This window comes from Elephas maximus, chromosome 8, assembly GCF_024166365.1.
Source record: "Elephas maximus indicus isolate mEleMax1 chromosome 8, mEleMax1 primary haplotype, whole genome shotgun sequence".
NCBI lineage: Eukaryota > Metazoa > Chordata > Mammalia > Proboscidea > Elephantidae > Elephas > Elephas maximus.
In genome coordinates this window covers 14,696,571-14,717,454 of record NC_064826.1, presented here as the reverse complement: position 1 = coordinate 14,717,454, position 20,884 = coordinate 14,696,571, and the positions used below count along the sequence as shown (strand labels likewise).

The 20,884-nt window shown below is 38.5% G+C and overlaps 1 protein-coding gene across 10 annotated transcripts in view; it reads left to right on the top strand.

The window, feature by feature from the left end:
* Positions 1-20,884, top strand: part of AGBL3 (AGBL carboxypeptidase 3) — a 91,221-nt gene that overhangs the window by 55,944 nt on the left and 14,393 nt on the right. For 7 of the 10 annotated variants that reach the window (XM_049893349.1, XM_049893348.1, XM_049893351.1 and 4 more), the window contains 6 exons: positions 50-116; positions 4,088-4,171; positions 11,130-11,187; positions 12,798-12,869; positions 17,515-17,563; positions 18,779-18,975. In XM_049893349.1, the coding sequence (XP_049749306.1) occupies positions 50-116; positions 4,088-4,171; positions 11,130-11,187; positions 12,798-12,869; positions 17,515-17,563; positions 18,779-18,975 (527 nt within the window). Of the gene's footprint in view, positions 1-49; positions 117-2,864; positions 4,030-4,087; positions 4,172-11,129; positions 11,188-12,797; positions 12,870-17,514; positions 17,564-18,778; positions 18,976-20,884 lie in introns of those variants that run through there. The other 3 variants (XM_049893343.1, XM_049893346.1, XM_049893347.1) reach the window with 3 other exon arrangements.

Sequence of the window (20,884 nt, the reverse complement as noted above, 5' to 3'; positions counted from 1 at the left end):
AACCCAAAACATTCTGTAAACTGAAATAAATTGTTAATATTTTTTGTAGTAGCCGAGGCTCTGACAGTTCTGAATCCAATGACTCTCAGCCTTATCTTCTCAAGTTAACTTCTCAGGTATGATTGAACATTTCTGCTTATGATATAGATGTGCTAAATATGTAGTCTTCTTATTGTGACTAATGATCAGACAGTTGTATAATTAATTGCTCGTTTATTTCACAACAATAATTCCCTTTAATTATTACTAATATAATATCAACATATATATTAACAACATTTATTTAACAACAATAATTGTTATTTCCTGATTATGTACCATATCTTTAATCATAGAATTTTCTAACTTTAGAGGCTTTTTTAAAATAAATAATTTTATTTTGTTGTTGAGAATGTACACAGCAGAACATAAACCCACAATTTCTTCATGTAGAATTCAGTGACAATGACTACATCCTTTGAGTTGGGCAACCATTCCCACCCTCCTTTTCCAAGCTGTTCCTCCCCCACTAACATAAACTCACTGCCCCCTCAGTTTTATAGCCCATCTTTCAAGTTGCTGTTGCCAATTTGGTCCCATATACATAGTTCTTGAAAGAACACAAGGCTGAAAACAGAAGTTCTTTACTAATTAAGCTAAACTACTGTTAGATTTGGAAAAGAGGAAGACCCTCAACAAGATGCATTGACATAGTGGCTACAACAATGGGCTCCAGCATAACAAGGATTGTGAGGATGGCGCAGGACTGGGCGATGCTTCATTCTGTTGTGCATTGGCTTGCTATGAGTCAGAACCAACTCAACAGCACCTAACAACAAACAACATTGTTTAATTTAAAGGAGACTTCAGGAAATATTTTTGGTTTAAGGTTTAAAGATTATCTCAGGGCAATAGTTTCAGAGGTTCATCCAGCCTCTGGATTGCATGAGAATTTGAAATTCCATTCTACATTTTCCCCTTTTGATCAGGCAGGATACTCCTATGGAATCTTTGATCAAAATGTTCTGTAATAGTAGTCAGGCACCTTCCAATTCTTCTGGTCTCATGGCAAAGGAGGCAGTTGTTCATGGAGGTAATATGCCACACATTCTGTTTCCATCTCCTATGCCTGGACAATAAGTAAGGAAGACAGAAGAAGAATTGAAGCCTTTGAATTATATGGTGTTGGTGATGAATATTGAATATACCATGGACTGCCAGAAGAACAAACAAATCTGTCTTGAAAGAAGTACAGCCAGAATGTTCCTTAGAAGTATGAATGGCAAGACTTCATCTCATGTACTTTGGACATGTTATCAGGAGGGACCAGTCCCTGGAGAAGGACATCATGCTTGGTAAAGCAGAGGGTCAGCGAAAAAGAGGAAGACCCTCAATGAGATGTATTGGCACAGTGGTTGCAACAAGGGGCTCAAGCATAACAACAATTGTGAGGATGGTGCAGGGCCGGGCAGTGTTTCATTCTGTTGTACGGAGGGTCGTTATGACTTGGAACCAACTAGATGGCACCTAACAACAATAACATTCCCGACTCTCCTTCTTCCTTTGTTGCTCCAGGTGAATAGAGACATCTGTTCAGCTGCTAGGGTCTATTAGATGTTACCTTAAAAAAAATTCCCAAGGTCTTAACAAAGAATATTGTGCTAATATTTTATGGCTGTGTAACAAATTACCCCAAGCAATAGTAGCTTAAAACCACAAACATTTATTACCTCACAGTTTCGGTAGGTCAGGTATCTGGGCATCGCTTAGCAGGATGCTTCTACTTCAAGGTTTCTCTCAAGACTGCAGTGAAGGTGTTGACCAGGCTACAGTCTCATTTGCTGGATTGTTTGAGGAAGGATCCTCTTCCAAGCTCACTCATTTGGTTGTTCATAGGATTCATTTCTTCACAGGTTGCTGAACTGATGGTCTTAGTTCCTCTCTGGCTGTTGACCGTGGGCCTTCCTAGTTCCTCACAATGATGGAACCCAGCTGGATTCCATCTGAGCAAACAAGCAAGAGAACAAAAGAGGGCACACAAAATGGAAGCTACAGTATTTGTAACCTAATCTCAGAAGCAACATCCCATCACTTTTGCCATGTTCAATTCATTAGAAGTGAATCAGTAGATTCAGCCCATACTCAATGAGAGAAGATTACACGGGACATGAATACCAGGAGGTAGCGATCATTAAGCGCCATCAAAGAGACAGCTATATCCTTAATTTGAATTTATTTGGAAATAAAGTCGTTGTAGATGTAATCAAGTTAAAGTGAAGTTATACTGGATTAGGATGGCCCTTAAATCCAAGGATTGGTGTTCTTATAAGAAGAGGGAAATTTGGACACAGACAGAGACACAGAGAAGAGACACATGCATAGGTGTTATGGATTAAATTATGTCCCCCCCAAAAATGTCTGTCAACTTGGCTAGGCCATGATTCCCAGTATTGCATGATTGTCCACCATTTCATCATCTGATGTGATTTTCCTGTGTGTTGTAAATCCTACTTCTATGATGTTAATAAGGTGGGATTATCGGCGGTTATGTTAATGAGGCAGGACTCACTCTACAAGATTAGGTTGTGTCTTAAGTCAATCTCTTTTGAGATATAAAAGAGAAAAGTGAGCAGAGAGACAAGGGGACCTATCCCACCAAGAAACAAGAGCCAGGAGAATAATATATCCTTTGGATCTGGGGTCCCTGCACTGAGAAGTTCCTTGATAGGGGAAGATTGATGACAAGGACCTTCCTCTAGAGCCGACAGAGACAGAAAGCCTTACCCTGGAGCTGGCACCCTGAATTTGTACTGCTAGCCTCCTAGACTGTGAGAGAATAAATTTCTCTTTGTTAAAGCCGTCCGCTTGTGGTATTTCTGTTATAGCAGCACTAGATGACCAAGACAGCAGAGAAGAAGCCTATGTGACAATGGAGGAAAAGATTGGAGTGATGCGGTTACAAACTGAGGACATCAAGGATTACCGGCAACCACCAGAAGCTAAAAAGAAGGATGGAGCCTTCTGAGGGAGCATGACCCTGCCAATACCTTGATTTCAAACCTCTAGCCTCAGGAATGTGAGAGATCAAATTTATGTTATTTTACCCAGTTTGTGATAATTCATTACAGCTGCCCTAGGAAACGAATACAGTTCCCCATTCAGCCTTGGTTGGCATGGGTGGGGCCACAGTTTTTTTGTGGTATTTAGTTGAAGTAAAGTAGTTATTATCTAAAAGTGTTCTATCCAAGCTGCCTGCTTTTTGGTCCTTGGACAGAGAAAAGAAGCTTTTGTTGGAGTGTTTGTTTGTTTGTCTGCCTGCACTCATTGGTATTTATGGGTTGCCAGCTTCTCCTGCGGTAAATCTGGGGTGTATGAGACAAAAAGAAAACCTAGGGAATGCATCACTGTGTCACTCCTCTGATCCTAAAGTTTCTAGTCAGTCTGCCTTCTTCTTTCCACCTTTCAGAGTCTTTTATATTACTTTATTATGTGATGTCCAGAATTTTTAGTTGTATTTAGACAGAATAGGGAAAATTACTTATCCTCTGTTCAAACAAAAATCATATTAAGCCAAAAATAGAAATTGATTGAAGTATTTTTAATATGTGATTTGCAAATCCAGGTAACATTTCAACTAGGGAGTCAAAAATGTCCTGAAGTTGAGAGACCCTCCAATGATTCTTATACCCTATCTTATCAACATTGCTATGGAAATGGGGCCAGAACAGTGCTTTCACAATAACAATTTACCCTAAACACTTAGTTTCTAGTCTGACCTTGGAACTTCTGTTTCTTGAAACTGACTGCGCATAGGTAATTCTTCAAAAGAGCACAATGCCTGAGGCAAAACGCTCTAGACTATTGTTTGACTAAAAGGTAAGGTAACTTTTAGGAAACTAGTTTCCTCAAGGCCAAAGGCTCAAAGATCGTCTCAAGTCCGTGGCTTGGGTAGGTCACCCCAGCCTCCATGGAGCTCAGAAGTTTGGATTCCAGGAGAAGTAAACTCCATTCCACACTTCCTAGAAATGGAAGTTCCAAGGTAGTTTTAAGTCTGTGTATATACTTGTTTTGATTAAATAATGATTTTATATCTGGTTCTTCTATCTAGCTAAAAACCAAAAAACATCTGAAAACAAAGAAGGAAAGAAATTCTACTATAGAAATCCATGAAAATGCCAGAGAAGAACAAGAGGTAAATCTTATTGATCATTGTTAACAATTACTGAAAAAAATGATTGCAGAGAATGATAAGTTATTTCCTCTTACCTTCTCTTACCTTGTTTTTCCCCAGGAAGAGTTAATGGTTAAAATTTGGTCATTCTTATTTACTGTTTATAAAACTACAAAATTACCTTGAGTTCAGCTCCTAAACACAAGGGTGTCACTTCTCAGAGAGAAGAGCCTCACTGTCCCTACCCCCAGCTCCAGGACCCTGGTTCAGAGATTTTGCCTTGGGATAGGAAGGAAGCAGACCATAAAACAGGTAGCTCCTAATCTCTTCCCAAAGGATACAGCCCACTTGCAACAGGACGTGGAGAGCTCAAATCCAAGGGTCCTCTCAGAAACAGTGGCTGTTGTGATGAGAAACAACTGGGAGGAGATTGGTTGATTGATTGAAGATGTAGGCTAAACTGTAGGCCGGTTAGTTTGCCAGAGAAAACAAGAGACAGCTGGAAGGATCCCATCTGGGGTCAGAATAAATCATAACACTAACCTCTGGAACTATCTTTTCAAATGAGCATTAATTTCATTGAATTGGCCTATACAGCAATTTATGCCCCAGGGCATTGTTGAAAACAACTGATCAATTAGCAGAACTTAATAGCTGGCTCTACGTCATCTTACGTTTTCACTAACAATGTATGAGGGATCCTGTTTCTGCTCATCTTCAACGTTTGTTGTATCACCGTTCACAACAGGACAAAACACTGCCGGGTCCTGCACCATCCCCACAATCGTTGCTTTTGGACCCCGTTGTTGCAGCCACCGTGTCAGTCCATCTCATTCAGGGTCCTCCTCTTTTTCACTTACCCTCTATTTTATCAAGCATAATCTCCTCCAGGGACTGAACCCTCCTGATAACATGTTCAAAGTACATGAGAAGAAGTCTCGCCATCCTCGCTTCTAAGGAGCATTCTGGCTGTACTTCTTCCAAGACAGACTTGTTCCTTCTTTTGGCAGTCCATGGTATATTGAATATTTTTCACCAACACCATAATTCAAAGGCATCAATTCCTCTTTGGTCTTCCTTATTCATTGCCCAGCTTTCCCATGTGTATGTGGTGACTGAAAACACCATAACTTGGAACAGGTGTTCTTAGTCCTTGAAGTGACATCTTCGCCTTTTAACACTTTGAAGAGGTCTTTTGCAGCAGATTTGCCCAATGCAATGCGCCTTTTGATTTCTTGACTGCTGCTTCCATGGCTGTTGATTGTGGATATAAGTAAAATGAAATCCTTGATGACCTCAATCTTTTCTCTGTTTATCATGATGTTGCTTATTGGTCCAGTTGTGAGGATTTTTGTTTTCTTTATGTTGAGGTGTAATCCATACTGAAGGCAGTGGTCTTCGATCTTCATCAGTAAGTGCTTCAAGTCCTCCTCATTTTCAGCAAGCAAGGCTGTGTCATCTGCATAATGCAGGTTGTTAATGAGTCTTCCTCTAATTCTGATGCCATGTTCTTCTTCATATAGTCCAGCTTCTTTTTTATACAGACTGAATAAGCGTGGTGAAAGGACACGACCCTGATGCACACCTTTCCTGACTTTAAACCACCCAGTATCCCCTTGTTCTGTTCAAACAACTGCCTCTTGGTCTATGTACAGGTTCCTCATGAGCTCTAGAATTCCCATTCTTCACAATTTTATCCATGATTTGTTATGATCCACACAGTCGAATGCCTTTTTGTAGTCAATAAAACACAGGTAAACATCTTTCTGATATTCTCTGCTTTCAGCCAGGATCCATCTGATGTCAGCAATGATATCCCTGGTCGCATGTCCTCTTCTGAATCTGGCTTGAATTTCTGGCAGTTTCCAATCAAAGCACTGCTGCAGCTGTTTTTGAATGATCTTCAGCAAAAATTTACTTGCATTTGATATTAATGATATTACTTGATAATTTGTGAATTCCATTGGATCACCTTTCTTTGGAATAGGCATAAATATGGATTTCTTCCAGTCGGTTGGCTAGGTAGCTGACTTCCAAATTTCTTGGCATAGACAAGTGAGCACTTCTAGTGCTACATTCATTTGTTGAAACATCTCTATTGATATTACATCAATTCCTTGAGCCTTGTTTTTTGCCAATGCCTCCAGTGCAGCTTGGACCTCTTCCTTCAGTACAGTTGCTTTCTGATCATGTGCTACCTCCCAAAATGGATGAACATCAACCATTTCCTTTTGATATAATGACTCTGTGTATTCCTTCTATCTTCTTTTGATTTTCCCTGTGGAATCCTTCAATATTGCAACTCAAGGCTTGAAATTGTTCTTCAGTTCTTTGAGCTTGAGAAATGCTGAGCCTGTTCTTCCCTTTTGGTTCTAACTCCAGATCTTTGCACCTGTTATTATAATACTTTACTTTGTCCTCTCAAGCCACCCTTTGAAATCTTCTGTTCAACTCTTTGAGTTAAGACTTCATCATTTCTTCCATTTGCTTTAGCTACTCGAAGTTCAAGAGCAAGTTTCAGAGTCTCTTCTGACATCCATTTTGGTCTTTTCTTTCTTTCATATTTTTTAATGACCTCTTGCTTTCTTCATGTATGATGTCCTTGAAGTCCTTCCACAATTCATCTGGTCTTCAGTTATTAGTGTTCGACGTGTTAAATCTATTCTTGAGATGGTCTCTAAATTCAGGTGGGATATACTCGAGGTCGTACTTTGGCTCTTGTGAACTTATTCTAATTTTCTCACAGCTGAAGAGAGACATTAAGACCATGTAAATATTGTGTTCCTCATCAAAATTTCCCCTTGGATTTAGCATCTAGCATTTTTGTCTGACCCAGTCTTTATTATGATGGTTTCAACAAGATAACTTTCCAACACCAGCACTCCCCGTGTTTATCATTGATATTTGTCACTCTGCTACAAGTAGGATCCTTCCCTTTTCCTCATTTTCTTTATTTATCTAATTATAAGTTGACGTGAATTTATGAATTCCTATTTTTTGAACTATTTGTTATATTTGCTTGTAAGACATCAATATGTTCCTAAATAATATTAGTAAATTATTTTTAAAAGTAATTGACTTTATTTCCTATTAAGACACTCTCAATAATTGATTTTGTGAAAGCTTCAAAGGATAGCGAAGCAGGGGCTGGGGTCTGGGGAACTTGGTTTGAGAGGACTTCTAAATCAATGGGCAAAACAATTCTATTATGAAAACACTCTGCATCCCACTTTGAATTGTGGCACCTGGGGTCCTAAATGCCAACAAGCAGCCATCTAAAATACATTAATTGGTCTCAACCCACCGGGAGCAAAGGCAAAGGAAGAACACCAAGGTCACACGACAACTAAGAACCCAAGAGACAGAAAGGGCCACTTGAACCAGAGACCTACAATATCCTGAGACCAGAAGAACTAGTTGGTGCCCGGCGACAATCGATGTCTGCCCTGTCAGGGAACACAACAGACAACTCCTGAGGGAGCAGGAGACCAATGGGATGCAGACCCCAAATTCTCATTAAAAGACCACACCTAATGGTATGATTGCGACTAGAGGAATCCCAGAGACAATGCTCCCCAGAACTTCTGATGGCACAGGACAGGAACCATCCCCGAAGACAAATCATCAGGCATGAAAAGGACTGGTCAGTGGGGGGGAGAGAGATACTGATGAAGAGTGAGCTAATTAAATCAGGTGGACACGGGAGAGTGTGTTGGCAACTCTTGACTGGAGGGGGGATGGGAGGATAGAGAGAGAGGGAAGAAGGTAAAATTGGCACAAAACGAGAGACTGTAAGGGCTGACTCAATAGGGGGAGAGCAAGTGGGAGAAGGGAGTAAGATGTATGTAAACCTACATGTGACAGACTGATTGGAATGGTAAATGTTCACTTGAAGCTTAATAAAAATTAAAAAAAAAAAAATAATTGATTTTGAAGGCTGTCAACAAAACATACAACCATAGATTACTGAGGTTAGAATTTGTGGACCCCATTCAGTAAGAAGATAGAAAACCAAAAGGTAAGAACACACTTGGCGTTTCTCATGCTGAAAGAACTGAAAGTTAAAGCATCAAGTTGCAGTATTGAAGGATTCAAAGGCAAATATTGAATAATGCAGGAAGCATCAAAAGAAGATGGAAGGAATACACAGAGTCACTGTACCAAAAAGAATTGGTCAATGTCCAGCCATTTCAGGAGGTAGCATATGATCAGGAACTTGTGGTACTGAAGGAGGAAGTCCAAGCTGCACTGAAGGCATTGGTGAAAAACAAGGCTCCAGGAATTGACAGAGTATCAACTGAGATGTTTCAACAAATGGAGGCAGCACTGTAGGTGCCCACTCATCTATGCTAAGAAATTTGGAAGACAGCTACCTGGCCAACTGACTGGAAGAGATCCATATTTGTACCCATTCCAAAGAAAGGTGATCCAACAGAATGTGTAAATTATCAAACAATATCATATGCAAGTAAAATTTTGCTGAAGATCATTCACAAGTGGCTGCAGCAGTGTGTCGACAGGGAACTGCCGAAATACAAGCCAGATTCAGAAGAGGACATGGAAGGAGGCCCATCATTGCTGATGTCAGATGAATCTTGGCTAAAACCCGAGAATACCAGGAAGACCTGTGCTTTATTGACATTGATTACACAAAGGCATTCGACTGTGTGGATCATTAACAAATTATGGATAACATTGTGAAGAATGGGAATTCTAGAACACTTAATTGTGCTTATGAGGAACCTGTACATAGACCAAGAGGCAGTTGTTTGAACAGAACAAGGGGATACTGGGTGGTTTAAAGTCAGGAAAGGTGTGCATCAGGATTGTAACCTTTCACCAGGCTTATTCAATCTATACAATGAGCAAATAATCCGAGAAGCTGGACTACATGAAGAACAACATGGCATCAGAATTGGAGGAAGACTCGTTAACAACCTGCATTATGCAGATGACACAGCCTTGCTTGCTGAAAATGAAGAGGACTTGAAGCACTTACTGATGAAGATCAAAGACTACAGCCTTCTGTATGGATTATACCTCAACATAAAGAAAACAGAAATCCTCACAACTGGACCAATAAGCAACGTCATGATAAACAGAAAAGATTGAGGTCATCAAGGATTTCATTTTACTTATATCCACAATCAACAGCCATGGAAGCAGCAGTCAAGAAATCAAAAGGCGCATCGCATTGGGCAAATCTGCTGCAAAAGACCTCTTTAAAGTGTTAAAAAGCAAAGATGTCACTTTAAGTACTAAGGTGTGCCTGACCCAAGCCATGGTATTTTCAATCACTTCATATGCATGGGAAAGCTGGATAATAAATAAGGAAGACCAAAGAAGAATTGATGCCTTTGAATTATGGTGTTGGCGAAGAATATTCAATATACCATGGACTGCCAGAAGAAGGAACTAATTTGTCTTGAAGGAAGTATAGCTAGAATGCTCCTTAGAAGCAAGACTTCATCTCACTTAATTTGAACATGTTATCAGGAGGGTCCAGTCCCTCGAGGAGGACATGGTGCTTGGTGTAGTAGAGGGTTAGTGAAAAAGAAGATGACCCTAAACAAGATGGACTGACACAGTGGCTGCAGCAATGGACTCAACTATTTCAATGATTGTGAGGATGGCACAGGACCAGGCAGTGTTTTATTCTGTTATACATAGGGTCATTATGATTTGAAACTGACTCAGTGGCCCCTAGCCACAACAACAATGTTCATCAGGACACTGGCCTGGCGATAGTTTTCTCTGGTAGAAATGTAATAGTTTATTATGTCTCACAGAATCCTTTCAATTCAGAAAAGAGGGCTAAAAGTGACACCAAGAATTCATCAAATCAAGTCTAATTACAAGTGAATTTTCTTGAGCCTGATTTCCATTTTCCTCTTATTTTCATACTTATTGTCTTTTTTTTTTTTTTTTGCTGCCCATCAATTATAGTATCTACAAAGAAGGGCATTTTAAGCTTTAACATTGTTGTTTTTAGGTGCCGTCAAGTTGCTTCTGACTCAGAGCGACCCTATGTACCACAGAACAAAACACTGCCTGGTCCGGCACCATCTTAATAATCATTGTTACCCTTGAGCCCATCGTTGTAACCACTGTGTCAATCCATCTCCTTGAGGGTCTTCCTCTTTTCCGCTGACCCTCTAACTCTACAAAGCATGGAGTTCTTCTTCAGCGACTGATCCCTCCTAAGCTTTAACTCTATGTCTATTTTTATTATAAGGTGAAATGCATTACGTGTCGTTAAATATATTTTCAATTTTTTCTTTCTTCCTCAGGCCATTTAGAAGAGTTCATTATAATATCCATATGCCAAAGATGCAGTTACAAAAGCTTGGAAGCATTTAAAATGTTTTCATGGTCCCATAACAATGTGTAGTCTACTCAAGATTAGTCAATCATACTTCTACGATGTTTTGTCTATTAGTCCCACTGGGTCACGTTGGCAACTCTTTTCCAGATAGAAAACATCATATGTGTATATTTTTTCTCACTCTGGCCTTCTTTACAACCTTCAAGAAAATATTTTTTTATCATTTTTATATAAGTACGATTTTATAATCTGCTTATGTATTTTCATAAAGTTTTATATATTTTCACCTATTTCACACTCCTCTTACATCTTTATTCTTGTGATTCAAATAAATGAGATTGTGAGTTTACATTTTGTCTCCTTTTCCCCAGGAATAATTAGTTCTAGTAAAGTGGAAATTTTTAAAACTGCCTTTTGTGACAAAATCTATTATCAATGTCTATTTCCACTCGTTGCTGCAGGAGAAAAGTTGTGTTGTGAAAGACTTTAGAAAGCTCTGATTTAAAAAATATTTTTGGCCATTCTAAATAAATGAAGATAAAGTGAGACAATGTTTGTTGAAAACCCACTATCCCAGAAATCATATCGGAAAGACTCTCATTTTCATGTTTAATAACATCATGTGGTTTTCCTTTTGGTTCTGTGCTCCATTAGGTGTGTGGTAGAGAACATTTACAGCAAAGATACAACGAATCAAATGCTAATTTGGAAGGTAAGATCTACCTGCAATGTCTCATGAACAATTAATTCATTTGCTCAAGGAACACTTTTTTGTGCCACAAATGCAAAGTTGCCACTGTGCTTGGGGCTAGATACTAAGAAGTATGCGATGCCATTTCTACTCACCTCTCAGGGGAGAAAAGCAAATAAACAAGTTTTTCATTATAAGTGCAATGACAGAGTCTGTACAGGGTTCCAAGGAGGCACAGAGAAAGGAGTGGCCACCTACATGGGAGGGTTGAGGTGGTCCGTGTATTTGAGGAATGTCTATGATTTGAAAGGTTTTCCCCCAGAAAGAATATAGGGTTTTATGTTCTGAAAACCATCTTGTTCCTCTTCATTTCATGACCCAATAGAGGATGAGCTCAGGAGATAAATTTTAGACTATGTACTTGTTTCTTCTGAAAACTTCTAAGTCTGATATTAACCTTTAACTGACTCTTTAGCAACTGTGGTGTTATTTTCTTCATTTCTCATTGTCTTCAGTTGAGGTCCTGTGAAAGAATTAATAAAGTTTAAAAAGATTTTATTTTTACTTAAAATAATTCTTTAAATTTATGTGTATACATAGTGATGTATTATACATTTTATATACCACCTATGTCCAAAAAAATTTTTTTTTTTTTGATGTAGTGGTTAAGTGCTACTGCTGCTAATCAAGAGGTTGGCAGTTTGAATCTGCCAGGGGCTCCTTGGAAACTCTACGGGGCAGTTCTACTCTGTCCTATAGGGTCGCTATGAGTCAGAATCGACTCGATGGCAGTGGGTTTGGTTTTTGGTTTTTTGTATTTAAGAATATGTATACATGTATGTGTATCTATTTTTGTTTATGATATAAAAAAAGTAGGAAAAGTCGAAAGTGGAAAAGGAGGTAAGAACCACACCAAGGAAAATGGAGAACTCTCTTATAACTAAGACATGATGGCCAATTCACTTGAACTTTAAATAAACTATTCTTTCTGATAGTGGTTAGGTAAGCAATTCATCATTTTATTTGTTCCTTTTCTATATTCTTTTGCTAAACATTTAGCACAAAAACAGAAATAAAAATAAAATAAAAAGTAACTTTTGAGAATATTTATTTCATACCTTTTTCTGCATCTATTCACATGCACTCCATGTTGTGTGAATTAATCATGATCACCTTGTTTTGGGATTGACTTTTTCATTTAAAATTATCATCCACCATAAATCTCTTTACAAGTTAACAAGGGACGGTAAAGTATTCCATTGCATTATTGAATATGTATTTAGTCATCCCCCATTGTTAAGCCTCTATTTTGTTTCCAATTTTTTCTATTGTAAACAACAATGATGAATCTTATAACGATCTGTGTGTGTTTTTAATTGTTTCTTTGGAATAAATTCCAAGAAAGGGAATTGCTGGCCCAAAGGATATATGCATTTCTAAGAAGTTTGCTATAAATTGTAAAAATGCAACATAAATTCAGAAGATTTGTGGACTGTTCAGCATAATTTCATTGAGTTAAACAGCTGTTTCTGCTTTTTGGGGATAGCATTTTTCATTTAGAAAAATATGAAAATTAGTAGAGCCAATGAAGTATTTTCATGCCACTAATAATCTTTTACCATATGCTCTAGATACAAGGCCAAATGTATCAGGAGAGTACATATTTGAGTATTTCGGAAGACAGTTCCCTAATCAAGGTTTGGGTGAGTAAATTGGGGATAGAGTAGTGAATGATCACCTATCATCCAAATGTGAACTGAAATACACGCTTCTGATAAAACTCTACATATAAGGAACTAAGAGATCATCTTTGAATCAAATGGCCAAGGAACAGATCTTCTTCCCAGAAATTCTGAAATTCCAATTTTTATTTCCCCCTATAACTCTAGAAAAACATAGGGGAAACCAGTAGAAATTCCTTGTATGTCCCTCTGCTTCCTTGTAATTTTATCCAGGCAAAGTAAGAAATACTCGTCTCATTATCTGTTCTTTTCATTCCCATCGCATTGAATATTTAAAGCAGAGAGGAACCTTGAAAGTACTCTCATCTCATTGCCTTTGATCTACTACATTTGTTGACAAGTTACCATTCTTATTGTTGTGTGTCACCGAGTCAATTCCCATTCATACCGACCCTATAGGACAGAGTAGAACTGCCCCATCGGGTTTCCTAGGCTGTCGCCTTTATGAGAGCAGATCACCATCACCAGTTCTTTTCTCCCAAGGAGCAGCCTGTGAGTTCAAACCACAGGCCTTTCGATTAGCAGACGAGAGCTTAACCACTGCTGCCACCAGGCCTCCTGCCCTTTCCAGCAACACAAAATAAAGAGACACAGGACTTTAAGGGAAACCATTCTGACTGACTCGTTTTCCCTGGTTCTCCTGGAAATCATGAGAACAATTGTAATGCCTCTTCTACAGGATCTTAAGTATCTTTTAAAATCCCATCATTTATTTCCCTGAAATTTTCCTTCCATTTCTTCTAACCATTCCTAAGATGACATGATTCAAGTTCATTTACCATCTTATTTCACCGCCTTCTATGTAGCTCCTCCAGCTTGAATGAAACTGAACACAGTAGTGCAGATGTCACCCGAGGCACGCCCCCTAAATCAGCATTCTGGTTTACTTCGTTCCAGATATTAGATTTCCATCAACATGATCGCAGGTTGTATTTGTTCTTTTGAAAATATCCTATACTATTGACATATTGAATTTACAACTGCTCAACCCTCAAAATTTTGTTTTCATACTGCTGCTACTAAATTAGGTCTCCTCTCTTCTCTACTTCCATAGCTGGGATTGTGGTCGAATATGCTGGGTCTTAAACTTTTTCCTGTTAAATTTGCTCTCCTTGGATTCGGCCTTTCATGAGCTATTCAGTATGTCATACTTGTATCTTTAAACATGCTTTCATCTATACCTTTGGCAGGCAGTCCCTCTATAATTTCAATTTTCATTCAGAATATACAAAATATGTATACATTATGCATATGTTTTGTGCATGTGTGTATATAGAGAAATATATACATATCTCTGTGTCTGTGTATAAATAGAACCATCATTCCTACTCACTCTCCTTTTTAGGTACTTCCTTTTTCTAACCCACGAACACTGCTCCACAAGCTTCTGCCTCTGCCTTTCTGTTCTCATTCTACACATTCTCTTAAAGATCCCATCGATTCTCATTGTTTTAACTATTATCTAAATGACTCCCAAACTTATATCTCCAAGTCTGATCTCTTGTGAAAGCTTCAGACTTTTATATTTCAGTGTTTGCTATACATCTCCTGGACAGTGAATAAGTAAGACCCAAGAAGAATTGATGCCTTTGAATTATGGCGTTGGTGAAGAATATTGAATATACCATTTACTGCCAAGAGAGGGTCTCCCTCTTTTTCACTGATCCTCTACTTTACCAAGCATGATGTCCTTCTCCAGGGACTGGCCCCTCCTGATAACATGTCCAAAGAATTTGAGACAAAGTCTCGCCTCCCTCACGTCTAAGGAGCATTCTGGCTATACTTCTTCCCAGAGGATTTGTTCTTCTGGCAGTCCATGGTATATTCAGTATTCTTTGCCAACATCATAAATCGAAGGCATCAATTCTTCTTCAGTCTTCCTTATCCGTTGTCCAGCTTTCCAATGCACATAAGGTGATTGAAAATACCATGGCTTGGGTAAGGCACACCTTAGTCCTCAAAGTAACATCTTTGCTTTTTTTTCCTTGGCATAGATGAGTGAGCACCTCCAGTGCTGCATCTGTTTGTTGAAACAGCTTTTTCAGTGCAGCTTCGATTTCTTCCTTTTCAGTACCATCAATTCTTGATCGTATGCTACCTCCTGAAATGGCTGAACGTCGACCAATTCTTTTTGGTGTAGTGGCTCTGTGTATTCCTTCTATCTTCTTTTAGTGCTTCCTGTGTCGTTTAATATTTTCCTCGTAGAATCCTTCACTATTGCAACTCAAGGCTTGAATTTTTTCTTCAGTTCTTTCAGCTTGAGAAATGCTGAGCATGTTCTTCAATTTTGGTTTTCTAACTCCAGGTCTTTGCACGTGTCATTATACTTTACTTTGTCTTCCCAGCCCGCCCTTTGATATCTCCTGTTCAGCTGTTTGACTTCATCATTTCTTCATTTGTTTTAGCTACTTCATGTTCAAGAGCAGGTTTCAGAGTCTCTTCTGACATCCACTTTGGTCTTTTCTTTCTTTCCTGTCTTTTTAATGACCTCTTGCTTTCTTCATGTATGATGTCCTTGATGTCATTCCAGAACTCATCTGGTCTTCCGTCATTTGTGTTCAACCCGTTAAATCTATTCTTGACATGGTCTCTAAATTCAGGGTCGTGCTTTGGCTCTCATCAACCTCTTCTGATTTTCTTCAGCTTCAACTTGAACTTGCATATGAACAACTGATGGTCTGTTTTCACAGTCAGCCTCTGGCCTTGTTCTGCTGATGATATTGAGCTTTTCCATTGTCTGTTTGCCTATTTGATTCCTGTGTATTCCATCTGGTGAGGTCTATGCATATAGTTATCATTTATGTTGTTGAAAAAAGGTATTTGCAGTGAAGAAGTTGTTGGTCTTGCAAAATTCTATCATGCGATCTCTGGCATTACTTCTATCACCAAGCCCATATTTTCCAACTACTTTCTTTGTTTCCAACTTTTGCATTCCGGTCACCAGTAATTGTCAATGCATCCCGATTGCATGTTTGACCAATTTCAGACTGCAAAAGTTGGTAAAAATCTTCAATTTCTCCATGTTTAGTCCTAGTGGTTGGTGTGTAAATTTGAATAATAGTCATATTAACTGGTCTGCTTTGTAGGTATATGGATATTATCCTATCACCAACAGCATTGGTCTTCAGGATAGATCTTGAAATGTTCTTTTTAATGATGAATGCAACGCCATTCCTCTTCAAGCTGTCATTCTCAGCATGGTAGGCCATATGATTGTCTGATTCAAAATGGCTAATACCAGTGCATTTCAGCTCACTAATGCCTAGGATATCGATCTTTATGCATTCCATTTCATTTTTGACGATTTCTAATTTTCCAAGATTCATACTTCGTACATTTGACATTCTGATTATTAACTGATGTTTGCAGCTGTTTCTTCTCATTTTGAGTCGTGGCACATCAACAAAGGAAGGTCCCAAAAGCTTGATTCCATTCACATCATTAAGGTCGACTCTACTTTGAGGAGGCAGCTCTTCCCCAGTCATATTTTGAGTGCCTTTCAACCTGAGGGGCACTATACCAGCACTATATCAGACAATGTTCTATTGCTATTCATAAGGTTTTCACTGGCTAATTCTTTTTGGAAGTAGACCGCCGGGTCCTTCTTTCTAGTCTTTCTTAACCTGGAAGCTCAGCTGAAACCTCTCCACCATGGGTGACCCTGCTGGTATTTGGATAGCAGTGGCATAGCTTCCAGCATCACAGCAACATGCAAGCCCCCACAGTATGACAAACTGACAGACAGCATGGTCAATATATTGGATTATTATAGAAAGCATAGGGTAACTCTTCATGACTTTGGGTTACTCAATGTTTTCTTAGATATGACTTCAAAAGAATAAGTGACAAAAGGAAAAAATAGATATATTGGACTTCATCAAAATTAAAACTGCTTGTGCTACAAATGGTACTATCAAAAAAGTGAAAATACAATCCACCAAATAGAAAACACATTTGCAAATCATATATCTGATAAGGGACTTGTATATAAAGAACTCTTTACATTCAATAATAAAAAAACTCAATTTTAGAATTAGATTTCAACAGATATTTCTCCAAAGAAGATATACAAATGACCAACAAGCACATGACAAGATGCTCAGCATCATTAGTCATTCCCACCCACCCACTGCCGTCGAGTCAATTCGGACTCATAGCAACCCTATAGAACAGAGTAGAACTGCCGCATTGAGTTTCCAAGGAGCGCCTGGTGGATTCGAACTGCCAACCTTTTAGTTAGCACCTGTAGCACTTAACCACTATACCACCAGGGTTTCCCCCATTAGTCATTAGGGAAATGCAAATAAAAAACCACAATGAGATATCATTTTACACCCACTAGGATGGCTGGTATTAAAACGTCAGACGATGACAAGTGTTGACAAGGATGTGGAGAAAATGGGACCTTCATATATTGCTGGTGGGAATGTAAAATTTTATATCCACTTTGAAAAACAGCCTGGCCGTTCCTCAAAATGTTAAACATAGAGTTACAATTTGACTCATTAAATATTTGAATGTAGTAGTTATCAAGAAAGTAAAAAATTAAGTTTTGTTACTTTTAAAACTTAAGTTCAGAAATTTTATGGTATTTTTTCCTTTTTAGGGACAATACCTAGACCAGTCCCTCCTTGGCTCCTAAAAAACTATTTGAGGTAGGAGACCTACAATTTTATTTCTTCTCACTACTTCACTTTTTTCGTCCATCTATAACGTTTTGATTTTGAATTAAAACAACAGTTAAAAATAACTTTTTGATAACAAATGTGAACTGTGTCTCCTTTTATTCTATGTAGTGTCTATAACGAGATCGGTTTTATATTCCATTTATCATATGGAGTACCCAAATGATAAATTTTGAAGGCTTCTGAGAAGATTTCTATACTCTCAAACTGGCCCCAATGAATGCCTTAAAATGTCTACCTGGAAATTTATTTCTGTGTGTTTATCATTGCATTATCTGGCTTTCTTTTTTAAAATAAATACTTCTGTTATAACGGTTTAGCACCTTAGAATGAATGACTGTCAAATGTTTTACTATCTGTGGTGGCAGTGGGAGCACTGGTCCCATGAGGATATAATGAGTGCCTAAAACTGGAAATGAAAGTCCAAGGATATTAAAGTTAAACTTTATAGTTTCATTTGTATGTCTATCCCCCTTGGCAAGTTTCCCTGTCCTTAGGAATGAGGATATGAACAACCATCTGGACAGTCATTGTTAGTTGACGTCCAGTCGGCTCCGACCCAAGGCAACAGCAGATCCACAAGTCCTGTGCCATCTCCATGATATTGATAGGCTTGAGCCCACTGTAGATACTATTGTGTCAGTCCATCTCGTTGAGGGTTTTCCTCGTTTTCAATGCTGTGCTCTCCTCTTAAAACTTAGTTTTTGTTAAAATGGGTTCTGATGAAAGCTGTAAACTCTCCTGCCCCAGAAACCTAGAAGATTAGGCAAAAGACCAATATGTGAGGCATCTTTGGATCTAGAATCCATTAATTTAAACTAAGACTTATTTTTACAATATATTATTGATCATATCCTATAGAAAAAAAAATCAAGTGATAAGAGAAGGTAATAAAAAAAAAGTACTGGAATTAGAAGATGTAAATTCTAGACCTGTCGTTGCCTCTTATTAGCTATGTGAGTTTGAGCAAATAGCTTAACCTCTCTGATTCCAGATGTGTTAGATGGAGATAACATTAGCCATAGCCATCTTGCCTATATCACAGGACAGGTGAGAGCTGAGCAAAAGAATGTATGTGAGAATACTTTGCATACTGCGAAGCTTAATATACAAATAAAGCATGACATTACATTATGTGGGTAATTCACTGTTGACATTTAAATGAGAATACCCAATTTCTTTCAGCTCAGAAAGTCTGGTACAGAGTCTTAGCAAAGACCAACAAAGACATGTTCTGGGAACTGATGAGAGACCAATTCAGGAAACAATTGAGTCCAAGAGAACTGACTTATATGGGACCTGTTGCAAAGTGACATCCTTGAAGTGTCCTGTAAACAGACTAACACCCAGTTGGACTGAGAAGACAAGGATACAAACAGAAGGTTTTCTTTTCATTTTTAAATAGAATTGCATTAGGTACCAAGAGAGAACAATATGATATTATTTATTGCTTGGGATTTTAACAAATCATACTAAAACTGCATTCATAAACAGAGAGGATTGATTGTCATTCTATTCTTGACTTTAAAAAATATTTTGTTTAATTTCTATGTGGGTTGAGTATAGAAGAAAATTATCTTAGTTTAATACAGCCTTGGAAGAATATTTATTAAAATTGCCTTATTCCTAATATCTCCCTGTTACTCTCACCCTTTATCTGTACCACCACCTCCAGGGAAAGCCAAAGACATTGCTGTGTCTGAGCCCATTGCTGCAGCCGCTGTGTCAGCCCACCTCACTGAGGATCTCCTTCTTATTCTCTGACCCTCTGCTTTACCAAGCATGATGTTTTTCTCCAGGGATTGGTCCTTCCTGACGATGCGTCCGACATAAATGAGATGAAGTCTTGCTATCCTTGCTTCTAAGGAGCATTCTGGTTGTATTCTTCCTTCAAGACTGATTCGTTCATTATTCTGGCAGCCCGTGGTATATTCAAAGTTCTTCACCAACACCACAATTTGAATGCGTCAATTCTTCTTTGGTCTTCCTTTTTCACTGTCGAGCTTTTGCATGCAGACGAGGCAATTGAAAATACCATATCTTGAGTCAGAAATGCCTTAGTCATCAAAGTGACATCTCCACTTTTTAGTACTTTAAAGAAGTCTTTTGCAGCAGATTTGCCCAATGCAATACGTTGCTTGATTTCTTTACTTCTGTTTCCATGGGTGTTGATTGTAGATCCAAGCAGAATGAAATCCATGACAACTAATTTCTTCACAGGTTATCATGATGTCATTTTGTGGGCCTAGTTGTGAGGATTTGCATTGTCTTCACATTCTGGTGTAATCCATACCGAAGGCTATAGTGTAGTCTTCTATCTTCATCAGTAAGTGCTTCAAGTCGTCTTCAGTTTCAGCAGGCAAGGTTATGTCATCTGTATATCAAAGGTTGTTAATGAGTCTTCCTTCAGTCCTGATGCCACGTGCTTCTTCATGTAGTCCATCTTCTCATATTATTTGCTAGGCATACAGATTGAATAAATAAGATGAAAGAATACAACCCTGCCGCACCCCTTTTCCAATTTTAAACCATTTACTATCCCCTTCTGTTCAAACGACTGCCTCTTGATCTATGTACAGGTTCCTCCTAGGTACAGTTAAGCATTCTGGAATTTCCATTCTTCAGAATGTTATTCGTAATTCGTCCTTATCTATACAGTTGAATGTGTTTGTGTAGTCAATGAAACAGGTAAACATCTTTCTGGTATTCTGTTTTCTGACAAGATCCTTGTGACATCAGCAATGATAACCCTTGTTCCACATTTTCTTCTAAATCTGGCTTGAACTGCTGGCAGTTCCCTGTCGATGTACTGCTGCAGCTATTCTTGAATTATCTTCTGCAAAATTTTATGAGCATGCAATATGAATGATATTGTTCAATAATTTTCACATTCCATTTGATCATCTTGCTTTGGAATGGGCACAAACAGGATATCTTCCAGTCTGTTGGCCAAATAGCTGTCTTCCAAATTTCTGGACACAGATGAGTGAGCGCTTCCAGTGCTGCATCCATTTGTTGAAATATCTCAATTAGTATTCGGTCAATTCCTGAAAGCTTGTTTCTCTCCAGTGCCTTCAGTGTGGCTTGAACTTCTTCCTTCAGGACCAGTGGTTCTTGATCATATGCTTCCTCCTGAAATGGTTGAATGTTGACCAATTCTTTTTGATACTGTGACTGTGCTTTTCTTCCATCTTCTTTTGATGCTTCCTGCATCACTCAATTTTTGCCCATAGAATCTTTCAATATTGCAACTTGAGGCTTGAATTTTTTCTTAGGTTCTTTCAGCTTGAC